Source organism: Copadichromis virginalis, linkage group LG15 (assembly GCF_057382275.1).
Source record: "Copadichromis virginalis isolate Kocher_CV1m ecotype Utaka linkage group LG15, C_Virginalis_male_GT1.1, whole genome shotgun sequence".
NCBI classification, from domain to species: Eukaryota; Metazoa; Chordata; class Actinopteri; order Cichliformes; family Cichlidae; genus Copadichromis; species Copadichromis virginalis.
The window spans coordinates 29,639,813-29,664,940 of NC_140632.1; the positions used below are offsets into that span (position 1 = coordinate 29,639,813).

Here is a 25,128-nt window from a genome sequence, read left to right on the forward strand (position 1 = left end):
AATCAGTTGATGTTATGTACCCTGACTTTCTACAGTATCATCCCTCCTCTGTAGTGCCACCGTTAATTCAGTGAGGCGCATGAGTCACCAGCCGAAAGAGGGGACAGAGATGTGTGCAGCTGCGTATTTACCAATGCGCACTGGGAGCAGTGAAGGATGTCATGGGGTCCGTTTTGATGAATGTCAATAATGCATTGTCTGAACTCGGAGCGAGCGTGTGTCATCGGGGGTATGAATACTGAGAAAATGTCTTCATACTAGCTTTGGATATGGAAAAAGACAGGTAGGATACAACCGTGTGCGTGTGCTCTGTGGGGTGAACGAGGGATATGTCAATGAGTCGGCAAAATCAATCAGCTGCCATTGCCATGGTGATCAATTACCAGCGATGATGACGTGCCCCGGTTCCCCGGTACTGTTGCGGCTGCTCACTGGCATCACGACAAACATCGTCATCATGCCCGAAATGACTGCAACAGTTACAGTGCTCCCATGTTCTGTTGCCTCAATTCATTCCAGGTGGAAAACTAGAGCTCTCAAATCATAGTCTAATATTTAAAGATTTCTAGAGTGCCAGAGCAATCTATTCCCTTCACAGATTTTAGAAAGACTAGTTGTATTGGATTTGGGAAAGGGAAAGAATGGGCTGTGAACGTATTTCAAATAATTGCAAACCATTCATTAGCATTCTGATTTATTCTTCACATTATTAAAGAATTCTTTGGGTTGTGTCTCAGTGGTTTAAATAAAGTTGCCACTGCCAAAGATCTTTATAAGAGCGGCGTCAACAAATTAGCAGGATCTTGTATTTAAGTACCGTTAAGTACAAAGTTGACATGATGGAGTATTTCAATTTTATGAAACTACTTGTGTAACATATTTAGTAGATACCCGGCAGTAATTTAAACCCAATGAAATATATGGAGGTGGTTAGGTTTAATTTTAGTTTACGGGGAGCACGTGAAGGCATCTAGTGTCAAGGATAATGGGAGGTCCTACTCATGAAGTGGCTTCAACCCAGTGATGTGTTGCAATTAGAGCAGGCTGCCAGCGAAGACTCGTCCACAGGTAAGCATGCTGAGCTAATAAATTCACTCAAGAGGAAATATTATCAAGGGGGACTGGTATTCGCTTGTTTAGCTGTCGCCGAGGGCTCTAACAGAGCCGGCTATCAGATTAGTTTCACGTTGGTGCACGCGGTACCAATGTGAAGTTTAGGTCAGGGTGACTGGGAAACAAGACCATGTGGGCGCACTGATCAATATTTACCTGGCTTCGTCTGCTCGTGCTTCTTTAGGGTTAAGTAATGTCTCTTATAGCTATCCTGAAAACAGAACTGCAGCTACGTATCAAAGGTGAGCCGATTTGGCTAGCTGTGTGGCAGGCAGCTGGAATGAATAAGCGCGTGGGGAGTCTGTAGCCTGCTAATGTGTCCGTGTTTGCGTTTCCAGGTTAATGTTCCTTACTCTGCTGGGAGCAGCATTAAGTGGAAGGTTTTACGTGTGTTTTTATGTTTCACACTTAGCATAACAATACAGCAACCAGCAATTCCACTCAATGTACTGCTTACGGTGGCTTAATTACCCTGTGACGTTCACGTCACTATTAACGTATTCTGAAAATTGTCCGCTCTCAGGTACTCTGAGATAAGTACGGCGAATAATTGTGTTAACGGAGCCTGTCTCTTAATCACAATTTTTATAAGTCAACTACAACATCATAAAATATTACATTACAAGAGATCCCTGAACTGGAATTTGATAACTCTGCATTTTTGTTGGGTCTAGGGTAATGGATGTGTGACAACCGTTGTGATTTGACGCTGTATAAATAAAGTTCATTTGTAACGTATTTATTTAAGGACATTCTTCTTTTGCTGCCACATTTAAAGTGTCGTCCAATCTAAGGGTCCGGTTTTCTCAGCTTATCTGTTCTGCTGCCAGTGAGAAACTACACCATACTCTGCAAGCCAGCGTTCCGACACCTCTGGCGTTACGTTACCAGTTATCGCTAAATAATAGCACACTGTCATCATTCACTACAACAACAACACTTGTATTTTCATAACAAAGCTCATTAAGTGGTGATATCAGGGTTGGGGTGTAAAACAATCACTGGTGATTGCTTTATACTCCGCATTGCACTATGCACTTTATCTTTGTTGCTTATAAAAAAACAAATCCACTGTCTCCAGTCTCCGCCCACCCCCTCTTACCTTGATATCTGTGCTTGTGGTGATTCTTTTACAGAGCAGATCAGGCTGTGGCTCAAGGTTTAATGATTACTCACATTATTGGGCTTTTAGGGTAACTGAGATACAAACTCAGCTGGAGACTGTGGCTGCACAAATTCCAGAGATGATGACAGTAGACCAGCTGTGCCTGTGTGTAAACATGGAGCTTGAACATGTACAGTGTCTCTGAAAGTGATGTATTTTTTTTAATGGTCAGTATATACAGTAGTTGTGGATGACCTAATTTCTTATTGTCATAACCTCATATAACTCATGGTCCAGTAGACAAAAGAAGTTAAATATATTTACCAGAACACGCCATTTTTATCCACGAGTCATTTTTCTTATTAAGTTGAGGAATCCTGTGACCTTTGTGCCACTTTTACAACTGACTTTTATATCAAGTGACACACTCAAACTAGGTTTGATCACTAACAGCAATGGTGATTTGGATGGTGACTTGGGCAATATACTTAACCTCGAGTTGCTCCCTTTGCGTTCACTGAATTTTCAATTTCAAATTTATATTGCGTCAAATCACAACAACAGTTGCCTCAAGGTACTTTATATTGTAAGATTGTAGATTGTAAAAACCCAATGATACTACAAAGAAAGCCCCAGCAATCTGATGATTAAAACTAACATACCCAAATCTTATTTAGCCTGTCCGCAGTTGCTACTCCTATACAAGCCACTTTGCAACCCATTTCTGCTCCACAGTTCGTCCTTTTTGTCCTGTGTCCGATTTAATAAATGTTGATCTTTTGTATGCTGGTGTCTTGATGCTGGTTTCACCACCTCCAGCATTTCATTTAATAGGGGCAGAGGTCTTGGAACATGTCAGGAAATGGAAATCGGTGTTTTCTCTTCACTGAAATGGTCCTCACTGTCCAGATAAGTATAAATTTAGAAAGTCACTTGGAAAGGACTAGTTGCACTGAGTTTGGTCAGACTGTCCTTGGAATTGCCTGAAATCAAATTTAAAAAAAAAAAAAAATCTGTTGGATGAACAATCAGTCGGATTTTTCTATTGGAGATTATGTATCTGAATTTCAGGAGCGGGACCACGCCTCCAAACACGCTCCTTCCAGTTGCCATCTATATAGGTTCCCCCCAGTTCTGCAAACTGTTGATTCTCGTTTACGTACCCCACCCTTCCTCTGTCCTTGTTCTCAATTCTTTAACTTCTTCACTTCTATTTAGTAGATTTGGATTTGCCAGGCCCGGGAGCCGTTGCCAGTCCCCTTCGAGGCCTTCCCCAAACCGCAGCTCAATTCATGTCCAAGCATTCACCTTTACCTACTAAAACACTGTCAATCCTAAAATGAGGACGTGGGCCCAGCTAGTGATTACACTACAAAGGATAATAGGACATTGGTAGTATTCTTCCCATTTGCCCTGTAGTCCCTATTCTTAATATCCTGTGAAACCTAAGTTGCTTTAAGAGGAATGTTTGTGTTGAACTCTGTCTGATGAGGAGAATGAAAGCGCGTGGGTTGCTTTTAAACGGATTGTACAAAGCATTGGCCCTATTCAGGCGTTGCTCCTGTACAGATGCAAACCTTCCCAGGCTCACCCTTCCTCGCACCACCAAAAAGCAGGTTTCCTTTTTTTTTCTCTACAATTCACACACTACACAAGGATGATGCCACCAGCTCTGCTTAGACTACCTCACGTAATGTACAATCGTTGTCCCATTGTTGCTAGGCAACCACGACCTCCATGACCTCGTTGTGGTGTTTTGCGTAAGATGGCACAGCCACCGCTGAAAACGCACAGGCACACAGAGCATGGTCTGTAAATGGCCTGTATTTATAAAGCGCTTTACTAGTCCCTAAAGCATGGCTAAATAAATAAGTTTGCGAGATAAGTTCACTGAAACCGTGTACACCATATAAAGGAATTTTCCCATTTTGAAGTAAGTAGGTGAAATAGGCGTTAGCCAACTGGTGCAGAAGTAAATTTCTTGCCATGAGTCTTCCTTCCTATTGAGCAAGCCATTAACTGTACACTATTCAGACTGGAGTAGCATGTGGGGTTGCTGTCAAGTGTCCGGTTAGAGGCCACATAAAGTGAACGTTCTGAGACCCACACAGCATAATTGCAGATGGACATGCAAATGGTTGTCCACGCAGAACTTGCGTAACTCAAAAAGTGTGCACAAGTGTAGTCATCAATTTCTAGTGAACTCACGGACAGGAAAAGTACAGTACTGTGCAAAACTCTTGAACCAGCCCTCATTTCTTTATATTTTACTTCCAAGGACCTAGACCTTCTTGTATTTTCATTTTTTTTAAGCACTGGTGTGGACAATAATTCTTCGGTCTTTCGAGCTTTTTCTTTGGACATTGGCTGCTTTTTCAGTCATTTTCAAACCACTCAAAGAATGAACCAGCATTGGCAAAGAACCAATTTTAAATAGTATCTTTCGGCTTTTTATTAGCAGTCTGCTACAAAAGGACATAATTTATTCCAATTTCTTTGGTTGAAAAATCCCACAGATAACAGATGAGCATAAAGTAGTCTTGGACCAATAAGACGATTCTGAAAAACTATTAGTCCAAAATTTGGTAATCTCAGCCCAAAAAAAGAAAAAATGGAGAGAGAGCTGAGGATAAAAGTAGCACCAGGCCTAGAAAAACTATCCACAGCATCTGATAGTCATATCCTAAAGACATGACTTAAGGACTGGAGAAATGCTGAAAATTGAGTTGAAGCTGTGTGGGATCATCTCGACAATGTACAGAACAAAAGACCGCCAACATTCAAAGAAGAGCCTAATATAAAGACCTGAGGGGTGGCTTTAAACTTTGCACATTACTGTGTAATTTAGGCTTTGCGGTGGTTCAGCTGGTGTTTATCACAGAGATTCCTTCCTGGTTTCCTTTGGTGACTCTCCATTGTCTTTTCTCTTCGTCTTCTCCCTCTGATTTCTTCTCCCACTAGGTCTGTATTCAGACCTAGTGATAGCTGTGCTGCTCCTCTCTTGGACTTGGGCCTACTGTGGCTGAATAACAACCCCGGAGTAACTAACCTTGGCTACTGTTTGTCAAACTTAAATGTGATTTTTAAACTAAATCAGCAGATTAGCTGTTCTTAAAGCTGTTTTGTTTTTGTTTTTTTATCATTCAGGGTTTTTTTTTATCATTTTTATTCAAGATCAAATATGTCTTATCTTTTACAGTTTTTTGAATATCTTATTCATGCTTTTATCACAACTTGCTTGAACCACTTTGCATGGGCCGTACCAATGCTTCACTCACATGCCTCAGTCATTTCCCACATCCTGGCCTCCTGCCACTGGCTCTTCATTTTTTTTAGGGTCCATTTTAAGATTTCATTTGGTTTTAAAACTTTTAAAGGCTCAGTTACAACTTGCATTTCTGAGCTGTTGACTCTGTACATCCCCTTGAGGTTGCAGAGGTCCATAGACCAGCAGCTCCTGGTAATTCCCAAAAGCTTGATTTAAAAAAACAAAAAAACAAACAAGCTGACCAGGCTTTTTCAGGTGTAGCCTTTAAACTTTATAACCATCTTCCTGCCCATGTTGGAGTGCCTCACTCTTAAAACTCATTTTCACTCTTTGGCTTCTAACTCAGAATGACAGCACTGGTTACTACCTTGTAGTTTTTGTTTTTATTGTTTTAGTGTTTTGCCATTTGGTATTTTTGTGTTATGCTTTGTCATGCAAAATAAAACTGGATTGGATCATGTATGGGAAAAGCCTGGTATTTTGCACATTGTAAGCTCAGTTGATAGCAAGCACTAAATCTGTGCCGTAAAGGTCATTTCATGTGGATTCGGGTACTCTGATGTGAGACATTTGGATAGCCCCTGCTCATGTCCCATATGGAAAAGAGGTAGAGAGAGATCTATCTCTCTATCTCTATCTCTCTATCTCTATCTCTATCTCTCTCTATCTATCTCTCTCTCTATCTCATATAAAATATCGTTTCTACTGTATCAATAGAATCACTACTTAAAACCTTTTAAAACTGCATCTACTAACTGCCTGGTGGGCATTTGAATTTGCAAACCAGGATGAACTGTTACGACAGATCTTTATTGCTGTCATGAGTTATTCTGCTCTGTTTTTATACTTGTACCTTTGGTGAGTAGCTTTGCATGATTCCAGTTCAAAATGATCCTCGTTATACTGAGCCTTCTTGAAACCCCTCATTCACTGATTTGAACAAGCCGTCAACAAGGTTGTTGCCCTCGTTTTGCCTCTTGCAATCAGAAGAGCTGTGCAGCTGAGATGAGCATATAAGCAATATTTGCTTTCTGTGATATCATGACTGCAGCTTTCTTTCTTGCTGTGCAGATTGCTGAGGAACAGTATAGCTTTATCAGTTCTTCATTTGCTCAGAGTTGCCCTCAAGCTTGCAGCAGATCTCCAGAGCAGAGCAAGGGCTGCTGTCACCAGCTGTTGTGCCAGACAGTAGAGTTGGAGTTTGACTGCAGTGTGAGAGATTGGAGACAATGGAATAACAAGCACAATAGAAACCTGTCCAGCCTTCCCATAGGGAAACAGAAGAACAAAGGTAGCTGTTTACAAGCTACTTAAAAACAAGAGCGCAATAGTGAGCTAATCATGTTACTGTCCTGAGCAGATGAAGAAATAAAAATAAAAAAAATATTCTTGGGTGGCCTGCATGTGGGCAACACTGATATAAAAGTGACCCATTTTGTGTTGTGACATTAAACAGCAGCACTGTAACTCTGCTCTGCGTTATGAGGCCTTTTGAATGAAACCAGCTACACTGGCAGCTGCTTCTGTTCCCAACCTGTCACAGCTGTGTATATTAGACATAATGAGCCACTGGGATATAAGTGGGATTTAAGAACATGTTTTATTGGCCAGTGTTTGATCAAACCAGCTGAGACTATTACACAGACGTGTGAGTGTGTGTGTGTGTGTGTGTGAGTGTGAGTGAGTGAGTGAGTGAGTGAGAGAGAGACTGGACTGACACACACACACCTTCATACACCAAGATGCTTTCTGCACAATGCTCAGTCTTTTGCACATTTCTATTGCACTTATGTGTCTGCACTGTCTTTGTTTTGTTTGCAATTTTTGCACATTGCACTTTATATAAACCTGTGTTGATTGTCTGTTATGTCATATGTAACACCACAGTCTTGGAGGAATGTTGTTTATTTTCATTGTGTACTGTACCACTGCACATGGTTGGAATGACAATAAAGCCACTTGACTTGATCTTTAAAGACATTCTCACACATCTAGTGTCACTCCTACTAATCCTTCCCGAGCTTGTCTTTTAAAAGTTGCTAGAATGGAAACAAACAAGCGCTCCAGCCATGAAAAACTCAGTAGCCCCATCTAGATCTTTCACTACTTGTCATTTGAAACATTTGAACTTCAGGTGCCATTTACTGCTGCCAACATATGAAGATGTATCAAGTAGCTTTCTGAAGAGCAGCTGAGCAGGTGTCCATGTGAAAGTGGTATTTGTGTAAAGGCAGACAGTGACATTCCAGATGGAAATCTCATAATCCTTGAAAAGCAGTCGGTGTCAACAATGCTGGCAGTTTCCTAAAGCACCACTTTTTCTTCTCCTTTTTTTTTTTTTTTTTTCTTTTAGTAAGTTGCTCTCACACATTCTTTACTATCTGATAAGACAGTTAACCTTTGATCAGCTGTTGGGTGACACATTAGACACAAACAAAAACTGATGTTTCCACACAGCAGGACCTCATGGTTAAACTAAGTAATTGAGACTGACAAAGTCTCGCTCTTTGCTCTGTGTTCTTAGCCCGACCTTTTTGCAATCAGCTGCCCTTCAGCTTTTTCTTGTCATAAGAAGTGTGGGATAGTGCAGCTCAACACGCTGTGAGAAAGCAACAGCAAGAAAGAAAAGCTGGTTTAATATGTAGAGGAGAGGGAGGAATATTTTCAGTTGAGCGCTGCATGGAGTGAAAATGCAGGGGGAGGAACAATGGGAGAATCATTTTTTCAGCATTAAACAAAGTACAGGGAACACGATTGTGTGTCTTGTTAAAGCATAATAACATGTTGGATTTTATTTGGTGAAATTAATCCTTATATATTGAATCCTTTGTAATAATATTGTGCGAGATCATTTGTCTTACTTGCTTCACAGGGGCTGCTTTTTTAAAAACATACAGAGTTTCTCCTCTGTCTTCACAGTTCTCATGTTTGACTGCTGTGACAAGGCAGGATACGTCCTCCAGTAAACCTTAAGTGAGGGTGTTGAGTGTCTGTCAGCCTGCAGCAGCTCAGTCTCAATAGGTACAGTCATTTCTTCTTTTCCCATAATTTTGTTTGTGGTATTTGTTTGTTTGGGGTTTTTTTTGATACCTAAGAATTGCATTAAGACTGACACAGAAACGGTTACATCATGATGCATAGATATTAAATCTTAGCAGACGAATAGAAACCACTCGTGTCATATGTAACTCAGCAGGTTAAACTGTCATAATGAGTATATATCAGGCATTTATTTGCACCATAGATGGTATAAAAAGATAGCTATATAACTTCCAGATCTGAAAAGTTAAACCAAAGCACAATTGCCTAAAACCTGCTGTTCTTAGTGGGCACCAGGAGATGATTACTGTTGATGCAAATGGATTTATGGGAAAATGGGCCTCTGTCCTGACCTCTGTAAATATCTCACTGTTGAGTTTATCATGGGCTCAGTCACACATTTCTGCTCCTGTTGAATAAAATATTAGGTGCATTTTATAAATTTTGCTATTTCTTAGTGTCATAAAGGAGCATATTGAGGTACCATATGCTCATTGGTGAATAACTTGTGATTAATTAGTTGCCAGTGAGTGTGGTCTTACATCCATCTTTTTTTTATTTATGGTTGATGCACACCCTCGACGGAGAGGCCAAAATGTTTCTGGAGAAGTGCTTGAGAGATATGTGAGGAGATCTCATAAGAAATTCCAGCAAGCCCAAAGCCGGCCCTACTCAGGCTTCTGTGCAGAAGATTATGATTCAAAGAAAACTGAAGAAATGTTAATGAATTTCAATCCTTTAAATTCCAGAAAGCTAATAACAACTTTGAGTGAGGGAGAGTGTGGGGACTCAGTGGAATAAGTATTACACACTAGATGAGACAGTATCCTTTCACTAGCAAGAGCAACTAGTTATTGAATGACTAACCTGAACTGTGTCTTAATGGAAACTTTCCAGACCAGATTCTCCAAAAAGTTTGTTTGTAAAAAAATAAAATAAATAATAATAATAATAATAATAATAATAATAATAATAATAATAATAATAATAATAATAATAATAATAATAATAAATAAATAAAAAATAAAAATGTAAAAGCACCAGACAGCAGAGCATCTGGAAATTTGAATGGTAATTATAGGCAGTGGATCATCTCTGTATCAGCATGGATGAGTGTTAGAGCTGGCAGTAATGCTGGAGTCTTATTTTGAGATTTGTTAGTCGCACCAAAGCGAAACATCTGTATACACGGTTTTTGCAAAATTTTTACAAACCACGCACTCCTGTTTCTGTTCAAACCCCAACTCTTTGTTACCAAACTCACAAAAACTGTCCCTTCAGATTTGTTATTTTTGCATACAACATCTCGATGCCTCTGCTGCCTCAGTATATTTCTGAGCTGCTGCCCATGCTTCCTCCAGGTTTCAAGTTGGATAAATAACTTTACATCCTTTCCTACTTCCTCTTGTTTTCTCCAGCTCTCAGCAGGTCTCCCTTTGGGTGAGGTGTTCTCTCTGACATTGTCATCTCAGCCTCTCAGAGGCTGTGCTTCCAAAGGCCTTCACTCTCTCAGCCCCTCCACGTCTGTGCTCATCATGGGGGAGGTGGTGCAGATGCACTTCACCACGGTGGACTATGTAATTTTTGCCTTGCTGCTGGTGGCCTCAGCTGGCATTGGCCTCTTTTATGCCTTCTCTGGGGGACGCCAGCGCACAACACAAGTATGATTTTTTTTTTTTTTTTTTTTTTTTTTTTTTTATTGAAAGAGTACAAAGTCAATTTTCCTTTTTAAATGTTAATAAAGATTTGTGACGCCTGTGCTGTTTGCCACAGGAGTTCCTGATGGCTGACCGCTCGATGAGCTGCCTGCCTGTGTCCCTCTCCCTGCTGGCCACGTTTCAGTCAGCTGTGGCCATCCTGGGTGCTCCATCTGAGGTGTACACATTTGGGACAGAGTACTGGTTTCTGGGATGCTCCTATTTCCTGGGTCTTCTCATTCCAGCTCATGTATTCATACCAGTCTTTTACAGACTGCGACTGTCCAGTGCTTACGAGGTATTCACAAGAACAGTTAACATGATTACACACCTGTATCTGGCCTTTACTGTTTGTGTTGTCTTGTTTTTGCTTTGTCATTGTCGTAAGTTTCCTTGGGTTAATCTCTTATCTCTCACACACACCGTAAACAAGACAATGAACAACCATCAGGCACTTGTAGTTTGACCTGACTTGGTCTCTGTTTTCTAAAATGATTATTAATTGTAATCTTTTTTTTCCTCTGCATTTTTCAGTTTTGCACTCTCTCAGCACACTTTTTTTTTCTATTTTTGCCTTTCTCAAGTATGATCTCAGAGCTTAACATTCTTATCTGTCTTATCTGTGTTACCCCTGACACATTCACATCAGAGAAACAAATGTCCTTGCCTCAAGAATCTACGTCTCTCTTTATCTAAACTCCACTCACTGTTCCTCTATTGAGGCTTCTGGTGCTTCACTACAAATTAACTGGACAAATGACTGATGTCTAAGCCGAAGATCAGAACTTAAACAACCATTTCTGATCCTCAGTAAACATCTAATGTGCTGAATGCATATTACAGGCTGTCTCTGAGATGATATGTGGTTAGATTTTTGATTTTGCTCTTTTTTTTTTCTTTTTTTTTTCTTTTACATTCTTTCTTCGACAGTATCTGGAACTGCGATTTAACAAGACTGTTCGCATATGTGGGACTGCGACCTTCATCTTTCAGATGGTATTTTTATGGTTTATTTGTGAATCCTTATGAATAAGTGATGTTTTAATGTGCAATAGATACCCAGTGAAAGCTTAAATCATCTGAAACAGAGATCATATATTGCAGATTATTCTACATTTATATATCTACAGTAACTAGTAAACCGGTATTACAGTTGTCTTTAAATCAGTCTTATTGCTTTGAGCTGTTTTTAGTCACATCATCATGAGAATTTCCAGATGCAATGCAAAATCTTTACCCACCCACTGCACTGGATCACACAGCACAATCAGTTAACACTGGGCTTCACAGTTCAACTTTATGTGCTATTTAACACCGGTAGCTTGTGCCAACAATTAATAAGGAAAAAAGAAATAAAAATTCTAAAAACTCCCAACAGACCCATGGTGAGTTAGTTGAGTCTGGGGATGCGTTAGAGTAAAGGTGTTGTGGTTGTGACACCAGTGCTCACTGTACTGTGAGATAATCATTAGTCTCTGTGTACGGCAACATCAGGCTCCACATAAAACATTGTTTTCCTAACTTTGTATAATCTAACAAAATTCAAGAATAGATCTCTGATAATGGAATTTGTTAGTAAAACAATAAATGAAAAGCGGACCAAAATAAACAAGAACCACTCCAAGAGTTCAAACCTCCACCGAGGCAGCTCACTCTCTAGGCGGCGTAATATTAGATATTGATTTGTGAATTTGACTGGCTCATTGCAACACCTTGATACTTTACTTTTCCAATCGTTTTTTTCCCCAACAATTTTTCCAAATAAACAAAACGCATAAGAACAGAATACATGAAGAATAGTTTTCTTTGTCTTTTCTTCAGATCATGTACAGACCTTTAGAGTGTAAGACCATATCGTTTATCTTTTAAAAGATGACCCAGGCTGATAAGCCTGCCCTGTACAGTGTATTTAAAAGAGCTTTATCAGTGAACTCCAAAATATGACCTCTGAACTGTGTTCTTTTTCTGGGAGCCTTACTCTTCTATATTGTTGGTTTCTTCCTCTGCAGGTCATTTATATGGGAGTAGTCTTATATGCTCCAGCACTAGCTCTTAATGCAGGTAATGCATGGGCCATTACTTCATTTTTCATGTTAGGTCACACCTAGAAGGTTGGACAACCTGTTGCAGTGTTCAATGTTTTCGTTCTGTTCAAATGCAGTGACAGGATTTGACCTATGGGGGGCAGTGCTGGCTATGGGATTGGTGTGCACTCTGTATACTGCTTTGGTAAGTCTAAATTCACCAATCTTAAGACACATTTATCAGTTTGTCATTTTGACAAAACAAGTCTTTTAAAAGATTTTCTCCAGCTGCAGCTTATATATTTCATAAGAACAAATCCTTACTAAGCAAGGGAGTGAAAAACACTGGAAAAAGCTTAGGCAAACTTAGGAAGTTCAGATGAGATTACTTGTAATGATGAACATTATGGTCCGATGTTAATCTGCTACTGTTCCTGTCTCCCAGGGGGGGCTGAAAGCAGTGATGTGGACCGACGTGTTCCAGACGGTGGTCATGTTTGCGGGCCAACTGGCAGTCATCGTGGTGGGGACTAGTCAGGCAGGAGGAATAGCAGAGGTCTGGAGGAAAGCCATCAACGGTAGCCGTATTTCTGGACTAGAGTAAGTAGTTTGCATATTTGAAAGGCAACTAAATTAAAGGAGTTCTGCTTCACTCAATGACACCAGGTAGAAAACAGGAGGTAAAAATGGAATTCACTGATTCGCAAATGTCACAAGTCCATATTTTATTTACAGCGGAACATAGAAAGACAAAAAAGAATGAGCTGGAGTCAATAATCGCATGATCGGGTATAAAAAGAGCTTCTTAGAGAGGCAGAGTTTCTCAGAGGTTCACCAATCTGCCAAAAGTACTGCCTTTACATATTTTGGAACTACTTCTTGCAAAGGAGCTCTTTCACTCTCTACCTTTGTAGCCTGAACCCCAACCCTCTGGAGCGCCACACCTTCTGGACACTTGGTGTTGGGGGGGTCTTCCTGATGTTGGCTCTGTACGGTGTGAACCAAGCCCAGGTCCAGAGATACCTCAGTTCCCGCACAGAGAAAGAAGCTGTCATGTGAGTAACATGAAGTTGTCAGAAAAAGCTTTGCTAACGCCTTCTGTTTAAAAACCACTAAACCCTATTGATAACCATCTGTTTGTCACCCATCGTGCCTTTCCAGGTCCTGCTACGTAGTCTTTCCATGCCAGCAGGTTGTCCTGTGTTTAGGATGTCTCATGGGTCTGGTCATGTTTGCTCGCTATGGAGAAGACAGCCCTCTGGATAAGGGTTACGTCACGACTAATGATCAGGTGAGCTCTTATTTCATCTTTAAAAGTATCAGTAAATTATTATTAATGTTTTAGATCTAATGTTAAGTTTCTTTTTTTTTTTTTTTTTCTTTTTTTCTTTTTTTTTTTTTTTTTTCTTTTTTTAGATGGTGCTGTACTTTGTGATGGATGTGTTCAGAGATCTGCCTGGGCTTCCGGGGCTGTTTGTGGCCTGCCTCTTCAGTGGAGCACTCAGGTGATTAACCCAAGAACCACGACTGATGGTCGGGATTCACACACCCTTACACACTCTGTGTTATGACTGATTTAAGGTATTGTCATCTATTATCTCTTAATGTTAAAAATCATAGGTTACAGAGCACATCACATGTTGTGTGAATCCACGTTGTATTCACTTTAGCAATTAAGCTAACAGAATATATAACAGGACATTTGATTCATGGAGAGATTGTTTGGTTTCTGGGATTAAATCAGAACTTCAGCTATCTGTCCCTGGTGTTTACCAGATGTTTATTCAAACTAATTTGGTAGCCTTTTTGACTATGTTCATGAGACTACTCACAAAAATCGAGATTAACCACTACCAGATGGGTGCAGAATAGCCATAGTACAGCAAGCTGGCTAACCTAATCTTACTTGCTAACATCCATAGCAAAATCATGTGTCTGTGGAAATTCTAGTTGGCTAAACTACTAGAATAGTGTGATCCTTGAGATTACTTGGTCGCAATCCTTCCTGTATCAGCTTTTATAGCTGGTTACTACCTTACCACCCAGGCAGAACTACAAATGGTGTTTTAACTTATTCATGTTATTTATACAGTGGGGCAAAAAAGTATTTAGTCAGCCACCGACTGTGCAAGTTCCCCCACTTAAAATGATGACAGAGGTCAGTAATTTGCACCAGAGGTACACTTCAACTGTGAGAGACAGAATGTGAAAAAAAAAATCCATGAATCCACATGGTAGGATTTGTAAAGAATTTATTCGTAAATCAGGGTGGAAAATAAGTATTTGGTCAATAACAAAAATACAACTCAATACTTTGTTATTGCCAACAAAGGTTATGTTACAGAGGTCAAACGTTTACTATAGGTCTTTACCAGGTTTGCACACACAGTAGCTGGTATTTTGGCCCATTCCTCCATGCAGATCTTCTCGAGAGCAGTGATGTTTTGGGGCTGTCGCCGAGCAACACGGACTTTCAACTCCCGCCACAGATTTTCTATGGGGTTGAGGTCTGGAGACTGGCTAGGCCACTCCAGGACTTTCAAATGCTTCTTACGGAGCCACTCCTTTGTTGCCCGGGCGGTGTGTTTTGGATCATTGTCATGTTGGAAGACCCAGCCTCGTTTCATCTTCAAAGTTCTCACTGATGGAAGGAGGTTTTGGCCAAAATCTCACGATACATGGCCCCATTCATTCTGTCCTTAACACGGATCAGTCGTCCTGTCCCCTTGGCAGAAAAACAGCCCCATAGCATGATGTTTCCACCCCCATGCTTCACAGTAGGTATGGTGTTCTTGGGATGCAACTCAGTATTCTTCTTCCTCCAAACACGACGAGTTGAGTTTATACCAAAAAGTTCTACTTTGGTTTCATCTGACCACATGACATTCTCCCAATCCTCTGCTGTATCATCCATGTGCTCTCTGGCAAACTTCAGACGGGCCTGGACATGCACTGGCTTCAGCAGCGGAACACGTCTGGCACTGCGGGATTTGATTCCCTGCCGTTGTAGTGTGTTACTGATGGTGACCTTTGTTACTTTGGTCCCAGCTCTCTGCAGGTCATTCACCAGGTCCCCCCGTGTGGTTCTGGGATCTTTGCTCACCGTTCTCATGATCATTTTGACCCCACGGGATGAGATCTTGCGTGGAGCCCCACATCGAGGGAGATTATCAGTGGTCTTTTATGTCTTCCATTTTCTGATGATTGCTCCCACAGTTGATTTTTTTTTTCCACACCAAGCTGCTTGCCTATTGTAGATTCACTCTTCCCAGTCTGGTGCATGTCTACAATACTTTTCCTGGTGTCCTTCGAAAGCTCTTTGGTCTTGGCCATGGCGGAGTTTGGAGTCTGACTGTTTGAGGCTGTGGACAGGTGTCTTTTATACAGATGATGAGTTCAAACAGGTGCCATTCATACAGGTAACGAGTGGGGGACAGAAAAGCTTCTTACAGAAGACGTTACAGGTCTGTGAGAGCCAGAGATTTTCCTTGTTTGAGGTGACCAAATACTTATTTTCCACCCTGATTTACGAATAAATTCTTTACAAATCCTACCATGTGAATTCATGGATTTTTTTTTTCACATTCTGTCTCTCACAGTTGAAGTGTACCTCTGGTGCAAATTACTGACCTCTGTCATCATTTTAAGTGGGGGAACTTGCACAATCGGTGGCTGACTAAATACTTTTTTGCCCCACTGTAACCCTCGGGCTGAACCCAGTACTTTTTTTTTTTAAATTACGAGTTTTGGCAATAACAAGTCAGGCTGGCAAAGGCTATGCTGCTTTATCAAAATGTCAAGCAGCTGTTATTCATTGTGTGTGTGTGTGTGTTGTACTTGTAGCACTCAATCACAAGGCATGTCATTACCCTTTTTAAGTTGGTTATTAAACAATAAAATCTAGTATATAAAAACATATTGAGTCCATGTTAACACTTTTACATGCATAGTTATCAGCTTTACTTTGATGTGCAGCCCAAAAAAATGAGTATCAGCAACTCTCACCTGAATAGATCTCACTGTAAAAGTCAGGCGTATGAGATGATGGCGTTCTGGTTCCTGGAGGCTTGTGCAGTGCAGATGTGTTTAAGCCACCCTTAACTTTCACTTAAACCGGTTTGTTTGTTTGATTGTTTGTTTTCTTCTTCTAGCACTATTTCGTCAGCCTTCAATTCCTTAGCAACGGTAACTATGGAGGACCTGATTAAACCTCATTTTCCAAATATGACTGAAAGCAAGGCCACGCTGCTGTCCAAAGGACTCGGTGAGACAAGTGGTGGAGTTTTGTTTTCTCATCTTTGCTCTAAACATGCAGTTATGTTGGAGTTCAAGTACTGTTGTGTGACTTTAATCTGGGATTGTGTTTTTGTTTGGGGTAAAGAATAATTCACATTTTACTTGCATGCTTAATGGATTCGAGCGAATATAGCCCTTTTCTACTCTACTGCAAGCCTCGTTCATTCAAGTGCTTTTATCTAACATTGACACTCCCGTGGACACATCAGGTCTGACCCCCCCACTACCTTCTGAGCCAAATGCTTTTATTCTGGTATTAGTAGTAGATGTTTTCATTTTACTTGAGTGTACTGGTGTTGTTTTATTATCTTAATGTCGGCGTATTCTACTCCATATTTTTAGAGTAGGGTATCTAGGTCAAGAAATCCTTATTTATTCTTAACTAGGGTTTGGTGTAGGCCCTCATTCACGGTCTAAAACGAGTATCAAGTCTTTCCCTGTTCTAGACAAAGCTGCTGTGCTCATAGCCAGAATTGTGCTATCAAACAATAAAAATCATAGCAGAGAACAGACTCAGTCTGCAGCAATCTGAAGTCTGATCTAGCAATTCACATAAGTATGTGTGTGTGTCTTTACCAGAGTAAAGATGCCATACAGTCCATGCTTTGCTTTTTACTTGTGGTTCTAAATACTTGAAGTTGGAGGTGTAACCACTGTGTGCTTGTTTTTCATCTGCTCCACAGCCCTGGGTTATGGTCTGGTGTGTCTGGCTATGGCCTACATTGCTTCTATAATGGGATCTATGCTGCAGGTAACTGTTCATCAAAAAGTTTGAAAATGCTTTATTACATTTAAGTGAATTGAGAAGTTTTGGAAAGTGAATGGTGGTAATCATGGCACTATTCATACAAGACAGTTGTCAACTTTCTGCAGAATATTAAAAGCAACAACACAGAGACACTAAGTATTTAGTATTCATTATTGTGATTTGACCTACAGTTTGTTTGTTTGTTTTTAATTAGTTCTTCTTGTGTGTCCTCAGGCAGCTTTCAGTATCTTTGGCATGGTTGGCGGACCCCTGCTGGGACTCTTCTGTTTGGGAATGTTCTTCCCCTGGGCAAACCCCATTGTGAGTCCTGTTTTAACTTGGGGCTACTAATAATTCAGTGTCTGTGAAGGTTCTCAGTCATCCAGGTCATCGTAGTCTAAGGAGCTTGGAAAGAAAAGTGTCTGGACTTCTTTTGGTTGCTTGAAAAGACTACTAATAAGTCAGTGTTTGAAACGGCTTTTGTTGTTATTTTTGTGGTCACACATAAATTGACACTGCTTCTGTCCTCCTGTCAGGGTGCAGTGGTTGGGTTGGTATCGGGCCTTGTCATGGCTTTCTGGATCGGCATCGGGAGCTTTGTGATGCGCATGTCTGTTCCCACGCCAGCACCTGCACTCAACGCCACTGCTCTGCCACTGTTTGATAACATAACTACCACTGTCATGAACACCACAGCCAAGTCAGGGTAACACATTTCATCTCAAGATAAACCACTTTAAATATGGTTTAGTAGTGTTGAGTGCTGGTTGATTGTACAGATGACCAAAGTTTGATGTTATAAATATCAGTCAGCAGGGCCAGCAAGAGGGAGGTCATTTAAACTGTTGTTTTTTTGTGTGTCTCTTTATTCCCTCTCTCAGGTCAGCTGGTGTGAAGGCACTCTACTCATTGTCCTACATGTGGTACAGCGCTCATAACTCAGCCACTGTGGTGGTGGTGGGACTGATAGTTAGCCTGCTAACAGGTATACACATGTAGCTGTAGTCTGTGTCACAAATGGTTTACATCGTCTGTTATATAACCTTATTGTTTCTTTCCTCTTTTCCACTAACCCAGTGGACACCTTGATTCCCCAGCCAACTTGGCCAATATAATGACTCTGCCATTAATGTTAGAGAATTGGCTCCATTTACAGGATATGACTAGCTAGGAAAACTTTAGCATTAGCCACTTTTGTGTTACAACTCTAATCATAAATTATTATTCTGCGTCATTATATTTAAACCAAAAACTGATTTTGACCAGTACTAATTAATAATTTAACATTAACTTTGGGATTTTTTTTTGACCTGTGAAATGACCAATACACTCATAACTCTCACATATAGGTGTGATGTGCTGTTGACTAAATGTTGTCTTAGCTAGCGTAGCATAATGGAATTGCGTATTCATTGCACCATGTTGGCATTCTGGTCATATAGCTAATGTGTACACTATAAGAACCTTTGCCCATAAAGCATATGGATGCTAGTGTTGGAAAGGTTACTTTCAACACTACAGATTACAGAATACATGCCCCAAAATGTATTTTGTAACGTATTCCGTTATGTTACTCAATGAGAGTAACGTATTCTGAATACTTTGATAATATAATAGGTAATCCATTTTTTTTTAAACTACGTGAACGTACTATTGCTGTGTGAATTATTACTTTTACTGAAGGTTACTCGCCATACCAACACCGACTAGATTTTTAAATCTTAATATAAAATGAGTAACAGTAGGGTGGACGGCTACAGTAAGGCTGCACTTTTTGCAGCGCTCTCGTATAGAAAACTGTTTCACGCGTATATAAAACATGTCCGTAGTAAAGGGACCTCTGGCTAATACGTCGGGCTCGTAGCCGAAAACTAGCTTTACTTTTTTTTCTGGGTCAACTTTGCTAGCGAGAGACAGAGAGAGGTGTTGAAAGGCTGCTTCAACAAAACTTATTGTTTCAGAGAAAAACACCAAAAAAGAGTGTACAGTCGAGTCTTAATAGCTTACTTACAACTGGGCTCGTCAGGCACTCTTTTTGGCTGCAGTGGTTATTATTATATTTGCATACTTCCATCTCCCGCTTCTGGTCGATGACAACTCGTACTTTTCGACTCTCCTTTTTCTCCCTCCTCGCGCTCACAAACACATAACGAGTATGGCAGTCCATTCTCCCTGCAGCACGGACTACACTGCCCATTCTTTAGATAGCCCTAAAGAATGCAGCTTCTATTGCCTTCATATTAAATCATTTTTGTGAATAATTCTTTAAAATATTTCAAGTAATATGCCGCAAGTAGGGGTGACATGGGCCACGAGATTGAGACACAGGCATTAGAGCCTCTTAATGCATGTTTTGTTTGGGGCGTGGAAACCAAAAATAGAGAGGGCATAGTCGAACATATGAAACAGGAAAATACAGCCGTGTAATCCCTTTATTTCAGCAAAGTAACTGTATTCTGAATACCACCTTTTTAAATGGTAACTGTAATGGAGTTACTCATATTTTGTATTTTAAATACCTAACACCAGTACATTTATTCCGTTACTCCCCAACATTGTTTATGGGTTACAGAAACTGTGTGATTTCTTCTGATAAGGTCCAGTCAGCCTCTTCTGCACATATCACCCTGTTACTGTCATCATACTAGGGCCTATGAAAGAGAAGGAGCTGACCCCGGGCACAGTGTACCCCGTCCTGGGCACGCTGCTCTTTTTTCTGCCCGACCGCTACAGAGAAAAGCTTTGCTGTATCACTCCTCTGGCTCAGAAGGTAACCTCATATTTCCACTTGTTTCCACTTTTGTTCGTCTTTCAGTATTTGTGCTTTCAATAGTGTGTTTACCCTTGTTGGCCAGCCCACACAAAGCAAGACACAGCCTTATCAAATGGCCCAAAAGGACCGCAACGGAGAAGCTTATTCCAAAGAAGACACTGTCACAGAGGAGAAGGAGATGGAGAGCGACAGAGCACAGACGGAGGAGGACGACTCGGAGGATTCGAGGGCTTGGCCCTCGTGCCGGCTGACGGCTCACACGGTTCAGGAGACAGCCTTGTGATCCTCTTTTTCTTTTTTGATGCACAAATACACTTTCAGACCAACTGCTACTCTGTGCAGTCTCTCTCTCTTGGTGAGAAGTGCAACAGATTAAAAAAAAAAAAAAAAAAATCAGCAATGATTCTGTGGCACTAAATTTGAGTGTTGCTACTCACAATTATTTTTCTTAAACAACTTCAAATGAGCTTCTGCCAGGCTGGAACTGAGCTTTGGAAGCACAGGCATCAGCAGAACTCCACCGGTTATTCTCCATTTGTAACAGGCTTTTTAGACATGTCCCCACAGGTTCAGTCTGAAGTAACAGACTGGGCGGCTTTCATGTTTGTGCTCGACAAAAAACAGAGAATCAGCTAGTTAACAGATACTTAATATAAAATGTGTTATTTTTATAGAGATGCTGGAAGCACAAATTCTAGAACATGTACAAGAGAAAATAATAAAAGTAAAACAGACTGAACTTTAACAGAGGGCATGACAGGATTGTGCTTCTATGATAGTGTAGTGTCTTAACAGGACCTCTGTTTGAATAGTCACCTTCTAGCTGCTAATGTAGATGTCTAAATATAAGTCCGTTAAAGTAGAGCTGCGAACTCTGATGAGGGCAGAGAGGGAGTCTCCAGCTGGCAGTGAAATTGGATGGAGCTCAGTAAATCCTTAACTTTACTCCAGTGTTCCTACACTGGGACAATATAACCTGCTCAGCGTATTTAAAAGAGCCCAATATCATCCATAACCTTCACACATTTAGCACTACTTTTATGTTCCAGTTTAAAATCCCAGTCAGTAAATGCACTGAATACTAATTGTAGTAAGTAGTCGTTGTGCTCTGCTGCGTCAGATACACAAAACTGCACAAACACTCCCAGCATCCTTTTCTGATGAGCTGCTTGAAGAGATGCTGATAAATATAAACAGTAGTTCAGTTTTTTTTCCACAGTTTTAATATGAACTTTAATCTTGTCCAGAGAAGACTTTAAATTTAAAAATTTTAATGTTTTGAATTTGATACCAGCAACCAACTGACAAAAGACTGGAAAGCTTGTGTGATGCGTGAAGAAAAACACAAACACGCACACCTCTAGCAGAACACCTCACAGTTATCCATCCATTTTCTCCAATTACTGTGGAGGGACTGGAGCCTAGTTGCCATAGGGCTAGAGGCAGAGCACACCCTGGACATGTTGTCAGTTTGTTGCAGAGCTAACAAAAAAACGACAGACTATTTCGTATCCTGCTGAGCTGCTATGATGGTAACTTGGTTTGGTTTCATTTTGTGTAGTTTTCCGGTGAGTGTGATTGCACATATCCAGGTTTATCTGTCAGGATCTGTTGGAGTCCTGCTAAAGTGCCTCACTGAGCGAATGTTTTAGCTGAACTCCTGTTAGCTGTGTTTCCATGAGCTTTGCATGTTTAAGCACAAGTAGCTCAGTGTAGTCCATTACAGGAACTGTGGACAGTTCTCACAGTTGCTTATAGATTCACCTCTGCCCCCATCTGATGGCAGTATCGCTCCAAAGCCATCATGGACCACAAGAGAGTAACGTAATGTATTTAAAACTGATGGGGTCGCTGCTTAGAACATTGTGTCGAGCTTCTTTTAAGTGCCCGTTCTTTTAAATTCAGGTTGCTGTCATTGACAGTGTGTGATTAACATGAGTAATATTGTGTATAGTTGAATATTTTCATTATCGATGAAACTTTTTGGAATCCCAGAATTCTTGGCCATCATCATTTAAGTGTTTGAAGTCATGTCCTGGTGTTAGATGTCTTTGCGTGTCCAATGATTCTCAGTCAGTACCGTCTGTGCTCTTCCAAATGGACACAAGTTCATTTATTTGCCATGTTTGCTCGGCCAAAGTAGTCTGGCATGTTTCCAGAGAGTTCACTTGAAGCATGTCTACACTGTTTACCCACATCCCATTTCAGTAGTCCAGAACTAAGACTTGGATGTCTTGGTTGCCTTAGAAAATCCTGGAGTTAGTCCAACAAATGATTAGACAAAGGTTAGAGACTCAAGACCACCGTAACTCCTGTCTGATGGAACTCTGGCCCCTTGTAAGCAGCTGTCCGTTTACAGAACCAGCATGTTTGTACCATCATCCCGAGACTTGAATACCTCGATTTATCCAAAGCATATAGAATATGAATTCATTCTTTCTGATTTGTTTTCCGTTTTGTTTGTTGTTGTTTTTTACCAGAACATGTATTTGAGGTCATGTTTGTATATTTTTGTAATTTCACACAAAGCCTATCCACATTTCTTGACGTGAAATGTGGAATTCTATATGCAAGAACCATAAAAAGGTTTTTGTGAATGTTCGGCAGAAGTGGGATGTAAAATACATGTTGGTTTGTTTTATGGGAACAAATGATGTTTGTCACGCTGTTTGTTGTTGGTGTGTGTGTTTCTGCATGTGTTTGTGTGCACTGCTTCCCAAATTCTGCCAGATTCGCAACAATTTAAAACTTTTTTAATGGTTCCTATAATTGTAGAACTACTTGATGACGTATAGTTTCTTTATGATTGCGTAGTATCAAATCCTCCTTCATACCTGAAATTACTTGAAGTGTGTGCCTGGAGTAATAAACGCCCTTTATGATGTGAGGGATCAAAGTTCAAGTGTTGGTGTGCTGTATTATTATTATTATTAATGCTGTTAAATGTGTCATTTCTAGGCCTGGACAGGGTACAGCACTGTGATTATAATAAATACTAACATGTCTAATAAAGCACAAGAAGTCAGTAGTTCTGCTACTTGAAATGTGAGCCTGCAGCTATCAAGCCACGTGAAACGGGTTGGAGGCAGCGTTTGTAGTTCTGGAGATTGAGTTTAAAACTGAAAATGTCGATGCGCGCTCCTCTCTGGCCTTTTTCCAGTGAAACGGCAATGGCACTTAGTAATTTCCTGAAACAATAAATATTGTTTGGAACAATATTTATTACATTTGTTTTCCCATCAACAAGAATTCTTCCTCTTGTGTATTCCAAAAAAGAGAGAACCTCCATAAGCACTGGAGCCCACATAACTCCTCTGCTTTGGCTGTGCCTTCATTTGTGATAAAGTTTTGTTTTTTTCCAACTCAATGTATTCTTCATGAATTTAGCAGGATTCTACCATATTGCAGTCTGTACTCAAACATCTGTCCAGGAGTGGACCAAAGTCTGCGTATTGCAGAAGTGAATTTGATCGAAGAACAGACGGCTGCTGTCAACAGCAGGAGTGTGATGCTAAACAGACTTTTTTATTATTATTATTAAACCTGTTGTCGTGATTCACTGTTTTTCAGATGTATGATTATTAGATTTCTGATTGAACTGAGATGGCATAAAAAAATGATAAATTAAAGAATGTTCATGGTTGTGTCTGTCAACTTCATTGCTGTGAAAATTAACCTAATTTTAGTGGCACTAATGCAAAACCTCATCTTCTTTCTCTAGTAATTAACACACCTGTTGAAATGGAAGGATTTGTAGCTTCAGCTTACCTGTGTTTTGTTATTTAACTATACACATTGAAAATACAAAGACATTATTTATATGCACTGCTAAATACAACAAGGGAACTATTGAATCAAAGTGTATTGAGTCAATAAAACTTGTAGGGTGTGGTCAGAAAAGTATCAGAGGGGTTGTTAATCAGTGTTAGTGAAATGAACAACAGGTGCGCTAGAGCAACGGTCCCCAACCTTTTTTGCGCCACGGACTGGTTAAAGCGCAATATTTTCACGGACCGGCCTTTAACCCTTCAAAGCCGGTCCCGGTAGCACTGCAACCACATAAGCTAGCGCAATAATTTTTTTTGCATATGAAACCGGATTTGTTGTACTTACATCTGATGCCATCAGCTTGTCCTAGGTCACAGTTTCCTTCCACATATAGCTTTGCAAAAACTGCAAAGCTTGCAGCAACAAAAACATAATATTCCAGAAACACGCTTTGCCATCCGATCAGCTGTTTGTAACACTTCCTACGTCCATCAGCACGAACTATCGTGTCATCCATGTCCTGCCCGAAACCGGAAGTGACGTCATTTTGCGGAAATGTAGTTTTTTACTATCAAGGCCTTATGAGCCTATACTGGTATTTTTAAAAGTTATGTTTGACTTTATGACTTTGTGTGTCGTTTCTGGGATGCTTAGGACTCATATTGCACTGCTGGAAACTGTTTATTTTGATGCATATGCTGCTTTTTTTGCAAATTTGCATTATTATATTTATTTTCGTTTTTCCTGCAGTGTATAAAAATTGGTGTATTTCAAAAATAAAACTATGAAGACACTTAAAATAAATTTCCTGTGGTGGGAAACTATTTTGTGCAACTTTTTTGTACTTACAGTTTTGAGGGATAAGCCTCTTAAATTTCTCTAACTAGAAATATATGTTAAAAAAACAAAAACGATTTTAAATTTTTTTTGTAGTTTATTGCACTTTCTTGCAATTTATGTAGTTACTATGCACTTAATGCAGACATATTATTAAAATTTGGGCTATAACGGTTGTATTGATGTATGTCACACAGTGGAAAATTGTGTTTTTATATTTTGTTTTGGATTAGACTGTGTTGGTACATAGTGTCGATTTTATTTGCATGATTTTATTGTAATAGTGATATTGAATGTTTGTTTATTGATATTCCTATTGCATGATTTTATCCCCATATTTATAGTGTGTGTTTAGTGTTGATTGAACAATGTTGTTTTTTTTATTTTATTTTATTTTTTTTTATTCCACTGTGGATTAAGCGGACAATTGTAGGCACCTGTGAGGTGGGGGCGTTCCCCG

General features: G+C 40.1%; 1 protein-coding gene and 1 long non-coding RNA gene across 2 annotated transcripts; both read left to right on the forward strand.

The window, feature by feature from the left end:
- Positions 1-666: 666 nt before the first annotated feature.
- LOC146692690 (uncharacterized) lies at positions 667-10,002 on the forward strand. The gene is made up of 3 exons (XR_014915269.1): positions 667-1,068; positions 8,406-8,507; positions 9,944-10,002. It is a non-coding gene; the product is annotated as an uncharacterized LOC146692690 (long non-coding RNA).
- A 23-nt stretch (positions 10,003-10,025) lies between these two features.
- On the forward strand, positions 10,026-23,707 carry slc5a6a (solute carrier family 5 member 6a). The gene is made up of 16 exons (XM_085432851.1): positions 10,026-10,186; positions 10,299-10,520; positions 11,153-11,218; positions 12,232-12,283; positions 12,384-12,451; positions 12,692-12,846; positions 13,161-13,301; positions 13,408-13,537; positions 13,663-13,751; positions 16,398-16,510; positions 17,226-17,293; positions 17,525-17,611; positions 17,827-17,996; positions 18,172-18,275; positions 19,939-20,060; positions 20,146-23,707. The coding sequence occupies exons 1-16, from the start codon at positions 10,061-10,063 to the stop codon at positions 20,344-20,346; spliced, it is 1,914 nt and encodes a 637-aa protein (XP_085288977.1). The 5' UTR covers positions 10,026-10,060; the 3' UTR covers positions 20,347-23,707.
- The last annotated feature ends 1,421 nt before the right edge of the window (positions 23,708-25,128 follow it).